General features: G+C 39.8%; 1 protein-coding gene across 1 annotated transcript in view; it reads left to right on the top strand.

Annotated features, from left to right (window-relative positions):
• The first annotated feature begins 11,056 nt into the window (after window positions 1–11,056).
• Window positions 11,057–21,698, top strand: part of LOC137972495 (cell adhesion molecule DSCAM-like) — a 24,390-nt gene continuing 13,748 nt past the window's right edge. The window contains exon 1 of the mRNA XM_068819249.1: window positions 11,057–12,268. Within this exon, the coding sequence (XP_068675350.1) occupies window positions 12,046–12,268 (223 nt within the window). The 5' untranslated portion in view covers window positions 11,057–12,045. The remainder of the gene's footprint in view (window positions 12,269–21,698) is intronic.

The raw sequence follows: 21,698 nt of genomic DNA on the forward strand, positions 1-21,698 counted from the left end.
GCAAACAAGTAAAGGATCCACCATTTTGGAAAAATACACCTTTATTACATGAAGTGCTGTCAACATTATTGGTACCGAGTCCACTGCTCGGACAGCTTAGTTTTGAACAAAAAATGCAATCTTTTTTCCTGTGATATCACCACCGATTACCATTGTGGAAAGTTTTTATTAGTTCAATTGACCTTATGCTTCATTTAACACTTTATTACATTAAATTAATGACCGAAATTACTTCTTTGTTTCGTTGCTAAATCTTTTGACAATCTACGAGGGATTTTCCCGCCAGACGGCTCCTGGCTCATTCCCGCCAAAAAGTGGTAGCCGCGACGCAGGTTGTGATGTTTTCTAAAAGAAGCGAGTGACAAGCGACTTTTCTTCTTGCTGGAGGTAAAGAGATTCAAAATATCGAAAGATCTTTAATCACATTGTGGAGAGGTTGCAAGAGTTATCGTTAGGAACGAAAGGTAAAATGTAACATAACTATCACGAGCAAACACACTTCTGAAATATCACATTTCACTTCTTCTAAACCACGAGTTTAGAAGTACATCTTTAATATCTCATAATCTGAATAATTAATTCTGTGTTAGTATTGAAGAGTCCAACTGGGAGGCAAAATTGTGGCAAAGTTACTCCAGTAAGGTAAAAGTTTGAAGTGTTTGCTGAAAATGTGTTGTGTACAAAGACTTGTTTTTCCTGTAAGGTATGAGCGTTTTTCTCGATTTGGAGGACTTACTCGCTATATTTAGCCGTCATAAAGCATTTCGTTACTTTAATTGAACACAAATGAAACAGCCATTCCTGCATTAATTAATGGTTGAAACTTCACTTGCTTCGAAAGTTACGTTCCTTAATTCAAACATTGTGAAAAATACAAACGTCTCTAGTTTTGAGGCTGCATCCCCAAAACCAGAAGCAAGAGTTTTTCTTATTTGTCCTTGTGTGGGCCCATTTCCATTAGTAGGGCAAACGCTCACATGGTTCATATGGGGTAGAAACTTAGCGGCTTCGCATTACACTCTAATCAGTTAAGTCTGTCCTTAGGAAAGATAGGCTATTAACTCGAATTTGCTGATAGCAAGTCAAGTGCTTTGCGATGGTACTCGTGAAAAGAAAGAAATGGAAAGGAATTGTGAACTTGCTACTATATTTGAATGAATGAAGAGTAGCAGGGCTGGCACGGTGGTGAGAGTACTTGCTCCCCACCAATGTGGCCTTGCTGCTATTTCCAGACTCGGCGTCATATGTGGGTTCAGTTTGATGGTTTCCTACTCTGCTCTGAGAGGTTTTTCTCTGGGCAATCCGATTTTCCCTTCCCCTCAAAAACCAACGATTGACTTGATTTGCGTTAATTTGAGTTGATTCCAATTACAGTGCCCCCAATAGCCCTTATCGGAGTTATCAGCGGTTCCGCCACATAAACGAGGCTAAGGAGTCATTTTGTTTTGAATTGACCCTTAAGCCGGGCCTCTTTTGCCCTAACCCTAACCCTAAATGTACCTGCAGGCTCAACTGCAATAAGGTCCATTAGTGTCCAGCGCTAAAAGAATAGATAGAGCGGGTTTAAATTGAGTGTCGAAAGTAATTAGCGAATTACATTGGTTTTGCATTACTTCACTCAGTGATTGGTCAAACGTTTTTGCGTCATTTTGTCAACCAATCAGAAGTGAAACCAAAACCAATCGTGGCTCGCGCGTACACATTTTCCCGAACTTTGTGTCGGCTACGTGTAATTACTTCGAGTTTTGATTGGTTTACTGGGTTGTCTCTGTTCTCTTTGATTGGCCAAAGTAATTACTTTGGTTTTACGACACTCTATTCAAACTCGCTCTAAAGTTCATTGCTATTGTTATTCAGTTATTAAGAAAGCTAGGGGAAGGCTGGCGAAGTGTAAACTTGGAAAAAAGTCTCAACCTGTATTTTCGTTTGAGACACTTATGAAGCAGAACATTCACATTGTAAAGCTCACATGATGATTCACGCAGTTCCTTTGCTATTCACAATCTTTTTTTGCCTACAGACCCATTGAACGTTGACTAATAAAAAATGGCTGTTTCTGCTTTAGCATAAACTGTAGTTAATGTCTAGGTCAATTGACTTCTGTACTTTACTGATTGTGTCAACTGTTTGGGACCAATTAGGTTTTTTGGCGACATATGCAGCCAACTCGCGATCCAATCAAATTTGTTGCCGCTTGCTATTCGTGCACACTTTGTCTGATAAATCCTCAGTTTATACAGACCGTGAAGTGAGTCTTTTTCCCCCTCCCATCCTCCCACAGGATCAAATAGGGTTATCCTCTCGTACTGATTACGATCGGTAGTTCTGTAACGGTGGCTCATCTCCTACTGAGACATTTTTGTCATGTATTTTTTGTCATTTTTATTAAAACTGGTTTGGGGGTAAGTGTTGACGGCGCCAACCTTTCAGTCCCACACTGAAGCGATGCCGGGGTTGCCCTAGCATGCATGAGAAACGGTGGCACATCCACTTGCCCCTTGCTGACCCAACCTTCCAGGAGCTTGGCTGCTCAGGACAGCTGTGCTTTGTGCGCGTCCAGTATGCCACTCGGTGACACTAGCCTAGCCCCAGTGATTGGCCTCGCAGTGGCAGGTGGCACTCGGGAGGCCTGGACGACACTTTATCAATTCAATTCAATTCAATTCAATTCTGTGTGACATTAACATGTACAGGAGGCAGAAAAATAAGGCTATTTATGAGCAAGGAAGTATCTGTATAAATCCCTGTCGGCTTATGCATGAAAGCGATCCTTGAATGACTACGTACCCCTTGAACGATGTGTTCTTAGTGTAAAAACGCAAGTCGGGCAATTTCCGCTTTCTAAGAAAAACCCTAAAGATTTTAGAGTCACCCATGAACCGATTTAAGGAGGATTTTTTAAAGTGAGGATAACACAGAAAGGTAATACTTCAGTAAAGCATTGCATATTATAGCAAAGCTGGGATTTAAGAAAATTTGAATTTCGGAGTTTTTCAGAAAAAAAATATGGTGCATACTCCAGATGTAGCTGTTTCAGGCTCCCAGATATTCGGGAAAGCGAAAAAAAACTGAGGGCGAAAAAAGAATGGGGGCTTGGGTCGTCAATCTTTTTTCGCAACCCGCGCACAGTTTTTTTCGCTTTCCCGACTATCTGGGAGCCTCAGTGGAGCAGTCAGGCGATTTGTAGCTCAAGTCGAAATTAATTCTACTATACGGACCTGTTAAAACTTAATGTAACCTTGATTTTTATAAGAACGTGATCTGGATGAGATTAATTAACCAATTTTAAAAACATACTTACCCAGAAAGTCAGTTAAGAACGCTTTCATTTCGCTCATTTCTTTTTATTGTTTTTGTGAATAGAATAAAGAAAGGTAAAAGAAATGTGAAACTGTAGTCTAACAGGACAATTAACTGAATTAAATACGTTGGGGCGTTATTGCATGATACACTGAACAACATCTCAGTCTGTAGTCGAACTTAGTACACCACACAACTTTAAGAACGTGACATGCTAAAAACGTTTCCGGCTCAAATAGCCAGGAAATAAGAACCTTCAGCTTCAGCCCCAGAATTACACGTTCTAATAAAGAAAGATTGTATCGTCGATTATGGAAAACAAACATTCTGCAAGTACACACATGTTAGCTTATCAAATGGTGCTGCTAGATTTATCAAGCTTATTTGATTTATAATCTTGCATATGAGTATTTCTATTTAAAAACCCTTCTCCGTTTTATGCTTGACCTGGCTGTCGGTCAAACAGAAAGCGAATGAATTTGCGTAGATGCAATGGGCCATTTCCGCGTTGCCGTTTGTCTGGGTTTCGAAGTGAGTCTTGGTGCTCAACTATTGTAAGGGAAATGAGTTTGATTTGCATAAGAATACGCAACTCATTTCCATTTGAGTGGTTGTGCACCAGGACTCGCTTTGAAACTGAGGCATGCAGCAACTCGAAAATGGGCCATTTCCGCGTTGCCGTTTGTCTGGGTTTCGAAGTGAGTCTTGGTGCTCAACTATTGTAAGGGAAATGAGTTTGATTTGCATAAGAATACGCAACTCATTTCCATTTGAGTGGTTGTGCACCAGGACTCGCTTTGAAACTGAGGCATGCAGCAACTCGAAAATGGGCTATTATTTATATCCCAGTATGTGAAGATGAGTCGTTGGAGATTCAATAATATTAATCACAACTTAAGAGAAGGAAGTTATCTATTTGGTTGAAATGGCCTGCACCGAATTCTTTCTGATATTAGCTGCGTTGTTGTTCACAACAGAAGGTTGGTTGCCTCGGTGTAAACTTGTGTGTTGTAAGAATAGGGTTATGCATAAGTGCATTTCAGTTTCCCGTCTCTATACTTTTAAGGATTTTCGTCCGTCAGAGTCATTTTTCGAATCGAAATGTTCTTAATGTAGAATGTCAGGTGTATTTTTGTTTATATTCATTTACAATTCTGTCCATCTCGCTAGTTCTCGTCGATTTTTGCCATTAGCTTCCGGGACCGAGGAGTGAGATTCTCTGCTGGGGACCATTGTATAGATTTGTATATATATTTCTATGAAGGAGCGAGTCAATCAGTTTTTTTATTTTTTAGATATTAATTGATAAGTAATTGTAAACTGAGACCATTCAAAACTGAAAAGTAGAGAGAACATTCTCTGCATATTTTGCTTCCTTAAAATGTTATGCTATTACAACTAACGCTTATGTACAAAGAATCAACAAAGTACTTTGCAGAATCTCTACTTATTCTTGACCTGATTTCAGACCCCTTTCTACTCCTAAGTGAGAGCATTAAACTGATATTCGAATGATTGGTATTCGTCGTTCGCGCAGAAAATTTATCAACCGCTTTTGATGAAATTTGTGTTTCTTATATAGATGAAGGCATTAAACTAATTATCTTTTTAAAGACTACACTTGTGAAAAAAATTAAATCCTCAAGATATTAGAATGGCCTGTTTTCTAATTCTCGCCAAGTTATCTGTTCAGCGATCAAAGCGATCAGTTTTTTGTATAAATAATATTGAAAGAAAGAAATAGTTTAGAGCATTTAAGCTGTAAAAGAGTATGATCTGGATATTTTGCTGACGCTATCGGGATTTAATTACAATATTTAAGGTGGGTGGCTCTTAACTAACCGTCTTCTTTTCGTTTCCTGGGAGCTTTTACCTGTGTTTCACTGAAACGCAATGCAGAGGACTGGAACTAGTTGCGCATGCGCCTTCTGATTGAATTGATGTTACATTTCCATTGAAAAAGTTACTTCATAGAACCATACATGCCACCTTTTTGTAGGGCTCTTTGACTAAAAAGGTACCTTAGCAACCATTGTCTTTCTTGCGCCGCTTTTCGCAGGCGCAAACTACAAACCTCCAACGATTTTGATATATAGACTCCATGAGCTTCCCTCTTTTGAGCGCGAACACAACGAAGCAAGCAGCAATTAAGCCCCGGCTACACGTTCAAACATTGTTATAAAGATTTTGTTGGATGAACAATGTTAGAACATGTAGCATGCATGTTCGATGACGTTTGTTCAACATTTTTTGTTGGAAGAATGTTTTGATTTCGATCAAACATTTTGTCCAACATACAACAAATGTTGAAGCCCTTTCAACAATGTTGTATTGCAAAGACCAATCAGAGTTAAGGGCCCAGTCTCCAAAACACAAACAAAACATAAGCCATCATAAGGTTGCGCGACTACAGTGACGTGTTTCCAACAATGTTACATGCGTATCCAACATTGTTAGAAGCGTTCTTATAGCAATATTTGGACGCGTTCTTCTAACAATGTTACAACGTGTAGCCGGGGCTTTAGACTGGAGATTTTTCAAACACGTCTGTTACCAGTTAAATCGCACATAGCAGGCACTTTTTCTTCCTAAAATAACCCTTTTTTCGACATGTTCTTTAGTATTTAGCGATTTTCAGAACATGTGAAAATTAAGCGCATCAAACAAATAAACGCAAATAACTGAAAAACAATTTCGCGCACAACCTAACAACGTAGGTCATGATGTTGTCTGTCAGGAGTCCCGTGTCTGTCGCAGCCGGATGTACAAAAGGGAACTTTGCTTATTTCTGGATGAAGCTTACTTCTTTAAAGAGATAAGGAGATACCAAAAAAAATGTATTCCCCGGCGAATCTTTGAACAACGTTAGAAAGGTCTTAGAAAGGAAACAAATAAATTATTTTTGAGTTGAAAGAAACAAATTTGTTTATACAACCGAGCAACCATGCCTGAATTCCAAGCTTCAGTTTCTAAACCACAGCAGTCGCCACAAGGAAAAAAGAGCAATAAAATTATACTAAATCGTATGAAAAAATTCCCTCTGTCGCAATATTTCTTTCTCTTTGTAGAATGGTTAAGGATTTTCTCTTTTAAATCAGTGAAAAAGAAAACGTTATTCATGTTGTTTTTTTTACCTAAGATGTTGCTTAAAGTGAAACTATTTACACTAGCTTTTCTGTTGATTACGGATGGAAATGGATTTCCTTTTAGAAAAATTTAGGCATAAATACTAAAATAAAGAATCGCCTTAAACCATCTACAACCACCAAAAACCACAAGTTGTATAGATGGTTCTGGATTATTCCATGTTTTAGTATTTACAAAAATTTAGACCGATGGGTTTTTACAATAATCTAACCTCATTTTATAGACATGCTAAAAGTTTGCATTGGATAAGGTTGCCTATTTCCTGAGTTAGGATTTCGAGATCGATTTTCGAGTTGGTCAGTGTAAAATGCAGACTAAGGTTATAATGTAACTGTTGAAAAAGCCCAAACCCTTCAGTAGTTGAAGAATATTATTTTATGCCTAATTAGGCCTAAGGTTAGCACATCTAAAAGAGAAACTAAATATATCCTTAGAAAACAAATACCAAAGAGGCATGAATCATCCATCTTCCCTTTTACTGGCACTTTGCCTCCAGTTTAAGTTGTGAGTCTTACAATTTAATTTTCAAATTTTAGACTATAATTATGTCTTTGCCTTAATCCTTAGTAATTTTGCCCCGCATGTAACTGTGACGAAAGGGAAAAGCATTTTAAGTGGAGACCGCTAATAAGAAATTTGCGATGACGTTGTTTTCTTTTTTAAGAAATTCAAATGAGAGAACAATTTCATGAAAGATAATGTCTTCACTTTGTGAACGAGGAACAGTTTTTTTCATTTGTCTACCAAACATTCTCTACCCCCGCGAGGCACAACGCCTCTCATTCCATTACTATCCGAAGTACTACAATCACAGTGTTTCCGTGATGTTACAACGCTTCCACCATTGGCGCTTCTTAGCAATGTGATGTAAAAGCCCTTCACAATTCCGTGAAAATCCTCTAATGTGCTCTGACGAGGGGCTAAAGGCCAAATATCCATGTATCCCAACATCACGTTTCCTTGGGCAAATTGTAATTTCCTAAAAATGCAATTTACGTTGTCATGACTGCTGCTACAGTAGTCAACATTTTTAGTGTGTTCTTTGAACCAGAACTAAACTTTGGCCGAAACATCACCCATAGGCGGTAAAAATGGCTACTTATATTCCTTCAACGCTTCAAAGGCGGCCGCAAACGAGGAAATATTGTCGCGGAATTACATGGGCGTAGCCAGGATTTTTCAAAGGGGGGGTCACACTGTGTCAAACAGAGGGTACTCACATTTTTGCAACCTGAATATTGTAGGTTGTTTGCATAAAAAAAGGCTTACAAAGGGGGTGGGGGGGGGGGGGGTCAAGGGCCCCCCAGGACCCCCCCCCCCCCCCTAGATACGCCTTTGCGGATACATTTGTTTATACAACCGAGCAACCATGCCTGAATTCCAAGCTTCAGTTTCTAAACCACAGCGGTCGCCACAAGGAAAAAAGAGCAATAGAATTATACTAAATCGTATGAAAAAATTCCCTCTGTCGCAATATTTCTTTCTCTTTGTAGAATGGTTAAGGATTTTCTCTTTTAAATCAGTGAAAAAGAAAAAGTTATTCATTTTGTTTTTTTTACCTAAAATGTTGCTTAAAGTGAAACTATTTACACTAGCTTTTCTGTTGATTACGGATGGAAATGGATTTCCTTTTAGAAAAACGACGCGAAAACGAGGAAACATTTGCTGAGGAAGCAAAATCTTTCTGACATTTTTGCTTCAGCCAAAAATGTTTTCTTGGGCTGCAAACGGGAAAACCGTTTTGCTTCCGCAACAATGTTTCCGCAACATTCAGGGGCACCCAACGATAATCTTCGGTGAAATATTTGTTCGGGAGAGCCTAGCTGTTCTAATAATTTCGGTTTTACGTTGCAAACAGCTATATATTTCTTTACTAAAACATCACTTAAAAGATTCGCGAAAAGTAGTCCCTTATGTGTTCGAAAGGGATATTTTTGCAATGGCACTTAAAAAGGTCACCTAGCAGTTTCGGATGAGCAAATGGTTCCCTGGAAGGTAACGTTCAGGTAGCAATTTCTGAAATGAAGATTTCATTTCCTAAAATTTTCGGATACTTCAATTTTCAGCTAAGATAAACGAACAGATCAAACTCAAACTCTTCTAGGTGATAAAAACCTGGACGGTCTTTATACATTACAAGGAGCCTACAAATGTCTCTCACTTGGGTGCCCTTGAACATTGTTTCCTCGTTTGCGGGCGATATCGATTTGGACGGCTAACGAGGATCCAGCAGTGTCATCTGAACCTGCCCCGGGTTGCTCGAAGCATGGTTAGCGCTAACCAGCGTTAATTAAAATACCGTGGAAACCCGGCTATACGTTTTGATACCTATTAACCAAAGGTTAGCGCTAACCAGGCTTCGAGCAAATCGAGATTCGGGGACATTCCGAGTTGCTCGATATGTGAAGCAAGTTGTGAATATACTGGAATGGAAGTTTTATTACGTCCAAAGGCTTACCTCATCAACGCAAGTGACCTCGTTGTTAGGAATAAGTACCGAAAAGCCGGTATTACGCGCTTGCATAGCGTGCGGAGCCATTGGTTTTGTTCACTAGTCTTTGCTTTTTGTTTTTGTTTTTGTTTTTCTATGTTCTCGTCGACGTCTTCACTGATAACGCAATAGGGAGTTTAAGCAACGGCGTCGGCTACGGCAACGGCTACACCACAAAGCGAGAATGTTATTGGTTAAGGTGGGCGAACCCTGTTTTCGCGCGCGTTCTTGCTAACGCAATGCAGCCCACGCTCAAGGATTGCAAAAAAATTAACATGCCTTCAATACAGCAATCATTTTATTTGCTCAATGCTTCGGCTATCTGTACTATCTGTACTATCTGTACTAACGGTTTTGATGGTTTAAGTCTTTTATTAGAAATGTATGTTAGAAAAGGTAACGGTGCAAAGACTTCCGCAATTCGCAGATTTTTCTTTGTTATCGAAACAACCCAGTTAAATGCAGCGCATGCGTAGCAAGTTAAAAAATTGTGATTGAATGCGGAATAGCTCACTCGGAAATACTCCTATTTCTCGAGAACCACTCGTTAGAATTTAACGAAATTTGACACGAAAATACTTTAGAAAATAAGTAACTGGAGTATTGCAGAAAAATTGAACTTTAACAGAGGAAATTCTAGATATTCCCGTGAACCTTCAACAAGGAATAATTAAAGATCTCTCTGTCAAATTATTATTACTGAAATATTGCTAACTTGTGAGCATCGTTACAAGTTTGCTGCATGCAAATTATAAAGAAAATCTAACTACCAGATTTTCTGCAAATAAACAAAATCGATTTAAAGGCCTGTTTATATTTATTCATGTTGCCATGGCAACAACATATACGTCAGCTTAACTATCAAAACACTAAAGTTCGTGTTGTTAACTTGCTTGCTACAATTTTTGGCGACCAAAGGATCTAGGGTTTTAGAGAAAAAGGTAAATGAAACATAGGTATCAAAAACTGTGTTCAGCGACCTTAAAAGATGAAAATAATCTTGCTGCACGTGCGTCACGCCTTTCAGTGGCATTTCTTTGCCCCATTCCACAAAACAACAACGTGAAGTCACCAAATTATAGGTTTTTACCACGCTAGCACACATGAAACCATCTATTTGCTGTATTTATAATGGTAATAGGACTGAGTGAAGTCCAATTTGGTCTGTAATCATACGAGTGATTAACAAAATCGGAGAACCGCGTAGCGGGAGTGCGATTTGTTTACTGACAAGTGCGATTAGAGACCAAATTGGACGACACGGAGTCCTGTTACCAACTAATCATAACCATTACAATTTCCGAGAAAACAAAATTAATGCACTCTTTTTTCACTGTCTAATGTTACAAATTTGTCCATTTTGGAAATCCCCAGTTTTGTAGGGTAAGTGTTTGTTGCTATGCATGGTTATTGTGATAAATTCTGTGATTGCTGCACTTAATATGGTTGGCTGATGTAACTTTCCGATTACAGGTATCCGATTACAGCCAACTGTATGCTTTCACTGTCCGATTTCAACCCTACACAATAATTAGTGAAAAATAAAATAGTTAATGCACCAATCAAATTTGAGAAAATTGTAATGGTTATGATTAAAAGGAAAACCGTTCGTGCCCACCAGTCACGGGATAGTTCGCCCGTATTGTATAACCTACACAAGATGGAATAATCGCGAAATACTTGCGATAGCGCTGTTATCTTTTGCAGGCGGCGCCTAGGGCGGGAAAAGAGGCGTCCGTGCAGTTATGCTACAGTTGGCGTCCAACAAAAACAAACGTTCTACACGCCCTTTACGTGCGTTTTGCATTTTGGCACATTTGTTTGCAGTCCTCGGCCTGACAATGACATGAATTTTATTTTAACTAACACAAATACAACATACAAGGTGGTGTGAAGTAAGGGGACACCCAAATAGTTAAGTGAACTAATCGAGTAGGTGACCTATAGGAAATTTTAAAACATATTTATAAAGGAATACATTGCTTGATGAATCAACTACAAATTAAAGAAATTTCGATACTAATACTACTGTAACCATTTATTATGGACCTTTTCATTCATTGATCAGTTGGTAATGACTTTCAAAAGGTAACTACCAGTGTGTGGAGCGCTGTAGATTTCAAGTCACACGCTGAGTTGATGCGAAACCGAGTCATTCGCAAATTCACTTTCACGTCTTACGTAAGTTCTTTACCTTTTTACCATTACCAGAAATTTAAGACAAAATGGCGGACGCCCAGACTCGACCCAGACCTTCCACTCTCTAAGAATGGCTGCCGATCGTTATAGAGAAATGTATGGAGAAAATTGAAGAAGTGGAAATTTCAGATCTAAAGTGGCATACACGACATTTGCCGACCTCTAAATGTAAAGTGTACGTACCATATCATTATTTACGGTAGTTTTGGTCTCTCGAAAGTTCGCCAACGTGCCGCCAACAACACATTTTACGAACGGCTGTTACAGTTCCTTGAGCTCTCTAATTCTTTCCAAAAAGCTCAGAGGTGCCTAACTTCCCTCCACATTTTAGAGCATTTCGTTGATGTGAATCCTTGGTGCCGACCTCTCTAATCGTCGATCGATGTTCAAACTTTAAAACGTGATAAAAATTAGCCTTTATCCATTCCCCAAATTGCCGCCCAAATTGTGATAAAAGAGGTAAAAATACATCCATTTCTGCGATAAAAGCGGTACAAAACGCACCACTGCGCTTTTTATTCCTTGTGAAAAGTAGGGTTTCTGTCTCCAGTTTGTTTTGATCGCCATCTTTACAGGTGGGTACTTCATATATGATTATTATTATACAGAATATCGCTGGCTAAGTGTACTGTGGGCCCTGATTTTTGAAAATTATTTTTACTCTGCCAAGTCACACGCATGAAACGAAGTTGTTTCTTCTCTCTAAAATCGTCATTCGAACAGGAGCTCAGACTCTAGTTTCCCCTTTTTCATTCTCCCTTGTATTGGCAACCTCAAAAAAGAAATTAAATTGATTCAGATCCTTTGATAGTGTGTTATTTCAGTCCTTGTTTTTTCTATGTACTGCTTTCTTTATGCCGCCATCTTGATAATTTGAAACCGCGTGCCAAATACTTCGCGGGCGCAAAATGTCGCCGATTTCTGGTAATGCATCAGGAAACATTTCGCCGAGTTCGCCTGTGTCCGTCTCGCAGACAACGTCATCATGGACAGCTGTTGTGAATAGTGTTCCCACGTCGACTGTTTCGTTCTCACTATCACAGTCTTGGCCCTCATCAAGTGAAAGTTGTTCAACGATTAGTCTGATTGTTTCTACGCCTGTCTATCCAACTCCAAGCCAAACGCCTTCAGGTATGAGAATTTGTTGATAGAGCAGTTTTCAAATGACTGTCGGATGTTAAGTGTCAATGATTACAAATACAACATAGCAAAAATGTCTAAAGTGTACAAAATACCGTACCAAGAAATGCGTCTTAATAGGCCATTTGCGAGTTCATGTCTGCCTCCTCTTCAAAGCGAGTCTAGGTGCAAAGTTTTTGTGATGGTAATTAGTTCTACTTTACGTATGAATGAAAACTAATTTTCATAAGAAAAACTTTGCGCTTAAACTCGCTTTGAAGAGGAGGCAGATATAAACTCGGAAATGGCCTATTTCATGACCAAAAGCTATTAAGAGTCCCTGCCCGTAATTATCAAACACAACTCGGCAAGGGTCGAAAATTCGATTTCGCTCATATTTTTATGGTAGACAGGCTAGGGCATGACAAAAACTACTGGATAGTTTTTTCGGCAAAATATCCTTTTATTTCAGAGAAATATGCAAATTATCAAATTCCGTTAAAATCGCCATGTCACGCACTATTTTATTAAACAACTTTGAGAGTCTCGCATGGAAAACAACATTATTCTTCCGTCTTTAAAACACTCAAATATTTTTGTGCAATGTTTAAATGTGTGCTTGGTCGATTTTAGTGAATGTTGTGCTGTTGTTTTGGGTGGAAAATAATTAAATTTCGAAGACATGTATTTCATTCACTTAAAAGTACTTCGTAAATATAATTAATTTTCATCATGTGCGAAACCTTCAAATGGATTAAGCTTCTGGTGGTTGAATCGCCGAAGAATGTTCTACAGATTCCTGTAAAAATTTCTTTGGGCAAATGATTGTGAGCGACGCGAGAGCATTTCAAAGTACGTTAAAAATGCAAATATTTGCCCTTCGTCGTCAAATATCAATTGACGGGTTACACGTAAATCTTAGCATGCGCCACATGACTTGCCCCATATTAAGTTGAAATAGACACAGAGATGATAATTTCGAAATTTTTTAACCTTACTGGCTGTAAGAGACAGGTCCATAGGCCGATTTAACGTGTTTCTTTCACGATTCGTCGCCTTTAAGCGGTCAAAGTTTGCTTCTGTTTAGACAACGTCTAATGCACATCGCCAACTGTCAACGTAATCAGTGGTCGAATATCATGAATCCGTGATCTTCTTTCGCGGCATATAATCATCACTGCATCTACCTAAGTCAACAGCTGCTAAGCAATTCGTGGATAGTTGTTTGCGTTGTACGTACTACGCGAAGTTGAACAAATTATTACATTTGATTGCGACCTTTTACCTTTGCTCCCAAGAGTGTCGGCGCCCGCAGCACAATCTTGCAGCGTTCGTTATTTGGTCGTCACGCAATGCTATCATTTTAGTAGATAGCTACACCGGTATACGGTAGGGGTATATTATAGTAATAATAATAATAAAAAAATCAAACAAATAAAAAAAAAGGAAAACAAATATAAAGATTTGATTTCGATATATTCCCATTTTGCTTTCCATATTTTGTATTGGGCACTCTAACACTGCGACGCGCCTTACCGTGGCCACCCAACAAACATTTTTTTCAAGTTAGCCAATCAGTGTGAGCGGATTTGATTGACAGACAAGCCTCCATTTGGTTTTTGCGCGTTGAAACTTTCTATGGAGGTGTGTCTGTCAATCAAATTCGCGTATCTTGATCAGTAGCTAACTTGTAAAAATGTTTGTTGGGTGGCCACGGTATGGCTAGTCTCCCTCGCAGCCGTTTTTTTGGATGGAACGTTGCGTGACATCCAAAAAACGACTGCGAGGGAGACTACGGTATGGCGCGTCGCACTGTAAAATAAGTGAAACAATTCGTTGAATGTTCATCCGTTTTTAGTCTGGGCTAGCGTGCAGTTCTTTGATTGGCTACGCTACTATCTATTCTGTGATAGATAGTATTTAGTGTAGCAGCTAACAAAATTAATGACGGCAGCCTCTTGGCGTTCTCAAAGTGTCTGTGAAGAGGATTTAGATAAAGTTTTCAACCACTAGTTGATTTATGCTAAAAGGGAATGAGACAAAGACCCCCGAAACCCGCCCCGAAAGAGCTCTAACTCGGGCCCCGGCCACAGTAAAGCTTAAGCGTTTTTATCTCGAAGAAAACGAAGCAAAATATTTTCGCCCACACTAACGTTTAATTTTCCCATTGGTTTCATCTGTCCAAAGTAAAACGTTGGAAAACGATAAGAACGAGTTGGACCTAGGATTGTGCATATGTGAAATAAATGTTCAGTTAATACCACTACATTCACAAAGAAGTCCCACCACGCGCTAGCTCTTCCCGGTCTAGTCCAATGTCTCCTTTGTCTTTCGTATGGCTTTCCTTCTCTATCACTCTCTATATCTCTTCAGTCGTGCCATAAGGCACATAAGGCTTTGACATTCTCTTTCCATCCACTTCGGTTTGCTGCTAAAGCTCCGACAGTCGTCCATGATTGCCACCCAGCTACTCGTCTTTCGTCTTCAACCATTCTCCTCCATGTTGTTTTTGGTCGACCTGGTCTCCTCCTCCCCTCTGGCCTCCACTCCAATGCTGTAACACAGTGCTCCTCTCTGTTCTTCCTCGATATATGCCCGATCCAATTCCATCTTCGGCGTCTGATCTCATCACTCGTTCTGTTCACTCCTGTGATCTCCTGGATTTGTTGGTGCGAGATGGTCCGTGGCCATCTTATTCTCAGTATGCGTTTCATGCATTTGTATTGGAAAGCGTCCAGCTTCTTTGCTTTTTGTTTTCGTGAGTTTCCAAGCTTCGCAGCCATACATCAAAACTGCTCTGACAATTGTTTTGAACAATTGAACTTTCGTCTTCCTGCTAATTTCGTTACCGTCCCAAATTCTTCGCAACCTGTAGACAGTTTGTCTGGCTTTACTTAGTCTCTGTTGTATGTCTTTGGTCGCCACGCCTTCTTTATCCAGCAGTGCACCTAGGTACTAGGTTTCCTTCATCAGCTCTGAATTGTTATGGCGGAATCTCACAAAACGCTTCAGGCATTAATTTGTGACATTTTGTTTCCGTGCGGAGATCGGGTGACTTCGAACGCGTAAGAAAAACTGCAAATTGGGGAGAGGCTTGTGAAGATTTGTCAGTTTTAAAAAAATGTCTGTTGTCGAGCGCGCGCAAGATGATGCGTTTGGTACCGCGGTTGGGTAACGGTATGATTACCGGTATGTTGCGAAAAGCAATATGCCACGTCAATATTCTAACATGGCCCCAAGGCATTCAGGACAAACATCCATATTTGGTGTTGTCTTCTTTGTATCCAGTCTCTTTCGGGAATTTAGAGACAAAAGAAACTTTAAAAAGTTACAAAATAATTATCCCTAAAGCCTCAGAGCAAGTAAGAATATTTTTATATCGATCGTGGTCTATTTGAGTAAAAAAAACTTTGCAAAAGACGCACAAAAGTCTCCGACTGTCGCGAGAGTATTCGAAAACAAATTCTGCGAAGTTGAAAAAAAGACTAACGACTTCTTTTTGTGTTTGCACTGTTTGGTTTTGTGGAAGCTGCTTTTGCACTGCGCGGAAAGACCTAGGAACGAGTTTAAGCCGAAAGTGTTACGCAATGTAGGTAGCGGGTCGCGTAAGAGATGACAACAGGAGACAACTCAGAAGACAAAGGGAAAATAGTCATTCTTTATATTATTTTATTTACTCTCTTCCCACTCAACAAGATTTTGTGCTCAAAATGGTTACGTATATATCAGGATAGAAATTGCCCTACCCCTACCCTCTAGGCTAGGATGACAGCATTGCGTGACAAACAAATGACGAACCGCTGCAAAATATTCAAGGTCAAGCAGCAATCGTTCAGATGTGGTAGTGTTTTGGCGCTGTGCGAAGTAAGCAACTATCCACAAATGACTCAGCCGTTGCTGAGTTAGATGCAGTGGCGATCAGATGCGCCGAAATATGGTATTTGACCATTAAATACGATGACAGTTGGCGATGTAGATCAGACATTGTGTAAACAGAAGGAAACTGTACTGCTTTATATGTGCCGAATGGCGGGAAAAACACGTTAAATCGGCTTTTGGATCTGCCTTATGCAGCAAATAAGGTTAGAACACTTCGAAATTATCATCTCTGTGTCTATTTCAACTTAATATGGGTCAAGTCATGGGGCGCTTTCTAAAATATATGGGTAACCAGTCAATTGATATTTGACGACGGAAGGGCAAATATTTGCATTTTTAACGTACTTTGAAAAGCTCTCGCGTCGCTCACAATCATTTGCCCAAAGAAATTTTTACAGGAATCTGTAGACCATTCTTCTGCGATTCAACCAGCAGAAGCTTAGTCCATTTGAAGGTTTCGCACATGATGAAAATCAACTATATTTACGAAGTACTTTTAAGTGAATGAAATACATGTCTTCGAAATTTAATCATTTTCCACCCAAAACGACAGCACAACGTTCACTAAAATCGACCAAGCACACATTTAAACATTGCACAAAAATATTTGAGTGTTCTAAAGACGGACGAATAATGTCGTTTTGCATGCGAGACTCTCAAAGTTGTTTAATAAAATGGTGCGTGACATGGCGATTTTAACGGAATTTGGTAATTTGCATATTTCTCTCAAATAAAAGGATATTTTGCCGAAAAAACTATCCAGTAGTTATTGTCATGCCCTAGCCTATCTACCATGAAAATATGAGCCAAATCGAATTTTCGACCCTTGCCGCGAAATTAAGAATTTGTCTGATTTTTACAGGCAGCCACTCTTAAAAGCTATATTATCAAGCTATTGCTATTGTCAACACGCGACAGAAGATAAATGCTGAAGAGATCATAGCCTGCGAGCAGGCTCACTTGATAGGCAAGGACGGTGGAGCCCCATTCTTCTCGCCGGCTTCGCTGGCTCTCGGTTGCGGCTCCTCCGCCCTTGCCTATCAAGTGAGCCTGCTCGCAGGCTAAACAGATCACAGAGACAGCAACCTTTCAGACAAAGGCTTATTATGTCACAAACATTGCCGCGATAGTATTTGACATCAATTAACCTCTGCTTTATCTTCCTTGTCTCTTATTAGTTCTCTTAACGTCTTCACTTTCGAAGGCTTCTTGTGATAAGACGAATATGTAGCCGGAATTTCAAGTCCAATGCCCTTGTTTCTCCGTTTACCAGTCACTTCCACAGAGATTTGTCCTCCGTGTTTTAAAAACAAGTGAAATGCACGTGACAGTATCAATGGCACATGACCTACGATCTACGGCATGCCTCCTTGATCTTGAACCCGTTTAACCCTTTCAGCCCCGATAGTGCCAAATGGCACTTATAGATTTTACTCTTGTCTAACGCCAGACGATTTTACTCGTCAATGGGGACCCCCTCGGGGCTTAAAGGGTTAAGCTAACAGCGTGAAAAAACTATGTCCCCGTTTAACCCTTTCAGCCCCGATAGTGCCAAATGGCACTTATAGATTTTACTCTGTCTAACGCCAGACGATTTTACTCGTCAATGGGGAACCCCTCGGGGCTTAAAGGGTTAACGGCAACAGCATGGGTGTCGTGTGGGTTATCAGGCTCGTGCTGCGTAAAAATACACACGCGTATGAGACCAATTCATTCATTAATACTGTAACGCCAAATTCTCAAAAAACTAAGGGGTTTTTTTATCGCCAACATTCTGTTCTCTACATTTGACATTGTTAAACACGTCTTACCTCGCAATCCAGAACTTCACCAACATCTGAATCCCAGATATCCTTATACACATGGTAGCCTCGAATACAAGATCGAAAGGAATAAGTTGTTGCTTCCATTGATGTATCTTTTAAAAACTATAAAATTAAATGAATCACTTCGCAGTAACGCTAACGTTTTACAGCCGTAAACAGTAACTGCACAATGCAGGCCACACAGATCTTCTATTTCCTGTAAACGGTGTATGCGAGACACCGACCTTATGCAGTCAAACAAGGCGTGAGATTTCATCACTTTTAACTAATTAAGTTAAATTCCAGCACGTACACTGCGTTAGGTTATTTTGTGATATAAAAAGCCATGTGCTTTTACCATCCCAGTTGAATTCCTTTCTTGTCACTGAGTGCAGTAACTAATGTTCCTATGGCAAGCCTTGAGAGTGCAGCAGGAGAAAGCGGGGCGGCTTCCAGTTATACTGCTTCTACATCGCAGTCGACGAAGTCCAAGAAACAAGAGACAAAGAAGAGACGAGTTCTGACCTTGGAAGAGAAATATAGACTGGTCAAAGCAATTAAGAACGGGGAGAAACACACTCTTGTGGCTAAACGTTTTGACCTGCCTTTGTCACAGTCTACTATCTTGACCATTATGGAGATGAAGGACGACATTGTTAGTGCCTTTGAAGGAGGATTGTACAAAGACAAACGAAAGAAGATCATTGAAACAGTCGACTTTTCCAGATCTGGATAAAGCGCTCTCTGAATGGTTTCGCAAGGTTCGAGCCATAAATATCCCAGTTAGAGGACCACTCTTGCAGGAAAAAGCCAAGTATTTTGCAGAACAGTTGGGGCACGAGAACATTAAGGCAAGTAATGGCTTTCTAGATAAGTTCAAGGAAAGACATGGAATTACAGGCCAGGCTGTATGTGGTGAAGAGAAGAGCGTAGATCCTGGTATTGTTGAAACTTGGAGTGAGCGTCTCCGGGATATTTGCCGAGGCTACAGTAAGAAAGATCGCTTCAATGCTGACGAAATTGGATTTATGTGGAAAGCTATCCTGACTCAGACACTAAACTTGAGAGGAGAAAAATGCACCGGTGGTAAGGAAAGTAAAGATCGCGTGACAGTCCTTGTGGCCTGCAACCGGGACGGCACAGAGAAGCTACCCCTTTTGGTGATAGGAAAAGATGCTAAACCCAGATGTTTTAGGCACATTAACATGAATTTGCTTCCAGTCACCTATGAGTCTCAAACGAAAGCTTGGATGGACAGTGATCTATTTGAAAAATGGGTTCGTCAAATTGACAGACAAATGAGAGTAGCAAATCGCCATATTCTGTTCTTTATAGATAACTGTTCTTCTCATGTTAGTGTCGCTGGTCTGACGAACGTAAAGTTGATCTTCTTTCCTCCAAACTGCACAAGCAAGTTACAACCGGCAGACCAAGGCATAATCCAGAATGTTAAAGTCCATTATCGCAAGACAATGATCAGAAGGATGTTGCAGTGTTTAGATGAAAATAAACCTGTTGAAGCAATCAACCTCAAAGACGCTGTTTTTATGATGGCCAAAGCCTGGGACGATGTAAGCATCACGACAATCAGCAACTGCTGGAATAAAGCAGGATTCCCAGATGACGTAGCAGAGCCCTCTCATGATCCGTTTGAGTCGGACGAGGAAGAAGAAACAGATGAATCTGACGGAGGCCTATGGGGAAGCATTACCCATCATTGTCCCGCTCTTTGCAGAGATATCATTCAGTGACTTTGTATCTTCAGATAAAAATGTTGCGACTGAATGTCAACCAACAGATCAAGAGGCGACACGGGAAGCATTGGAAGCAGTCCAGTCCGTGGATTCGGCCAACCATGAAAAAGAAGAGGAAGACGATTTAGATGATGATATTTCTGTATTAGAGCCAGAGCCAATTTCTCCTATCGAAGCTACTGAAGCAGTGAGAGCGCTAAGAAATTTTGTTATGACTTTTGACAAGTCAGGTGCGAAAGAGCGAGAACTCCTGCGTTATGTTATGTTTGGACTGTAAATGATTTTGGCAGACATTAAAGGCAAAAAAATTAAATTTTTGAAATCCGGAAATATTGGGCAGTGCAACATAACAACTAACTAAAGCCAGTTTTCTTGTTTACGAAGACAATTTTCTGTAGACAGTAATCTCTATGAAAGAAATTATTATGAAATGCGGTTTAGAAATCAACTGACGAAATGATCCTCACATTTGCTGGACAATTTAAGCAATTGTCTCATTATGTGGCTTCATAGCTCAGTTGGTAAGAGCACTGCACCGGCATCGCATAGGTCTTGGGTTCGAATCCCGTTGGAGTCACTTGAATTTTTCAAGTGCATAATGAGACAATTGCTTTTGAAAATTGTCCAGCAAGTGTGAGGATCATTTCGTCAGCTGAGTAATCTCTAAGTTGCAACATTTTCAAATCGCTGCTCTGAAAGTGTGGTTTTTTTGTACCGTAAAGAAAAGCTGAGTGTCTGCTCAATAGTGAAATTAATTGACACTGAAAGTCACCATGCTTAATAAATAAATTGCATCTCCGCAAAAAGCGGCACTTCGCGGTGAGGAAAATTGCATTGAATTGTGTGACAGAAGTCACCTGTGTTACAAATCAATCATTAACTATGACCTCGATATAGCGAACTTTTTGGTCATTTCCCCTAAAATTCTTTATATCGAGGTTTTCGATATAACGAACCCTCGATTTAACGAACAAATTTGGCCGGTCCCCGGCGACTTCGTTAAATCGAGGTTCCACTGTAATATGTCTCTATATTTATAAGTTTTTTTTTTCTGTAACTAAGAGTAAGCCAGTTAATGCTAAAAGATTCAATGATGATCTATCTCATTTTTTCCTACTATGTAAGTAATTACTCACGAGGCAATTGCACTGACGCGTGGATATGACCGCATTACAACCGTGCATCTTCATTTGACAAGCTGAATGGTGATAAATATCATTATAATTTCCCAAAGAAAGAAGGCTTGTAGAAAAAGAAATTATATCACTGAATTAGATAATAGTCGGCGAAATAGTTCTAACAATTGCTTCTCAGCATATCGAACATTTCTCCTTCGCGAGTTTCTTTTTTCTGTATTTCTTGTTTTCTCTTTGACCCTTTTTAATTTTTTTATCTCTCTGTGCATGGATATTTGCATCCAGAAGTATCCATGCTAAGGGTGTATAAATCACTTGCTCAGTTGAAGATGACCTTGTTTTGAGCGGCCTTGCCTCCAGAGCGAAACTGACAGCGTTCGTGCATCTTAACACTTTATTTTTTATACCATCGTGAGAGCAAACAACGGAATACCAAACAGTGACTGAACGGAGTACGAAATGTATCCTTCCTCATGTTTTTCCACGTAATTTTGAAAGGATAGGGAACGTTTAAAATCGCGGTAACGATTGCAATTATGTACTAACCTAGATAACATATATATCACGGACTAGACAAAGCGCATATGATTGTATCGAAGTTCATCAAACAGCTACTAAAACTAGTGAAAATGGTTGTCTCCTGAAGACCATGCACCAGTACGCGGCACGGTAAGGGTCTTTACCGTAATTCACCGTACATTAAAGAATTTTCTCATGGGCTCTAATGCAACGGCACTTTATCGCCATGTTTTTGTCTGAGAAGCTAGTGAACTAATCAAACAGATTTATTCGTGGCAATACTTTTAACTGATAAGGAATGGCAGTGCCTCTTAACTTCATGGCATTCTAAGATGTTCTAGATTATCGA

This window comes from Montipora foliosa, chromosome 10 (genome assembly GCF_036669935.1).
Source record: "Montipora foliosa isolate CH-2021 chromosome 10, ASM3666993v2, whole genome shotgun sequence".
NCBI classification, from domain to species: Eukaryota; Metazoa; Cnidaria; class Anthozoa; order Scleractinia; family Acroporidae; genus Montipora; species Montipora foliosa.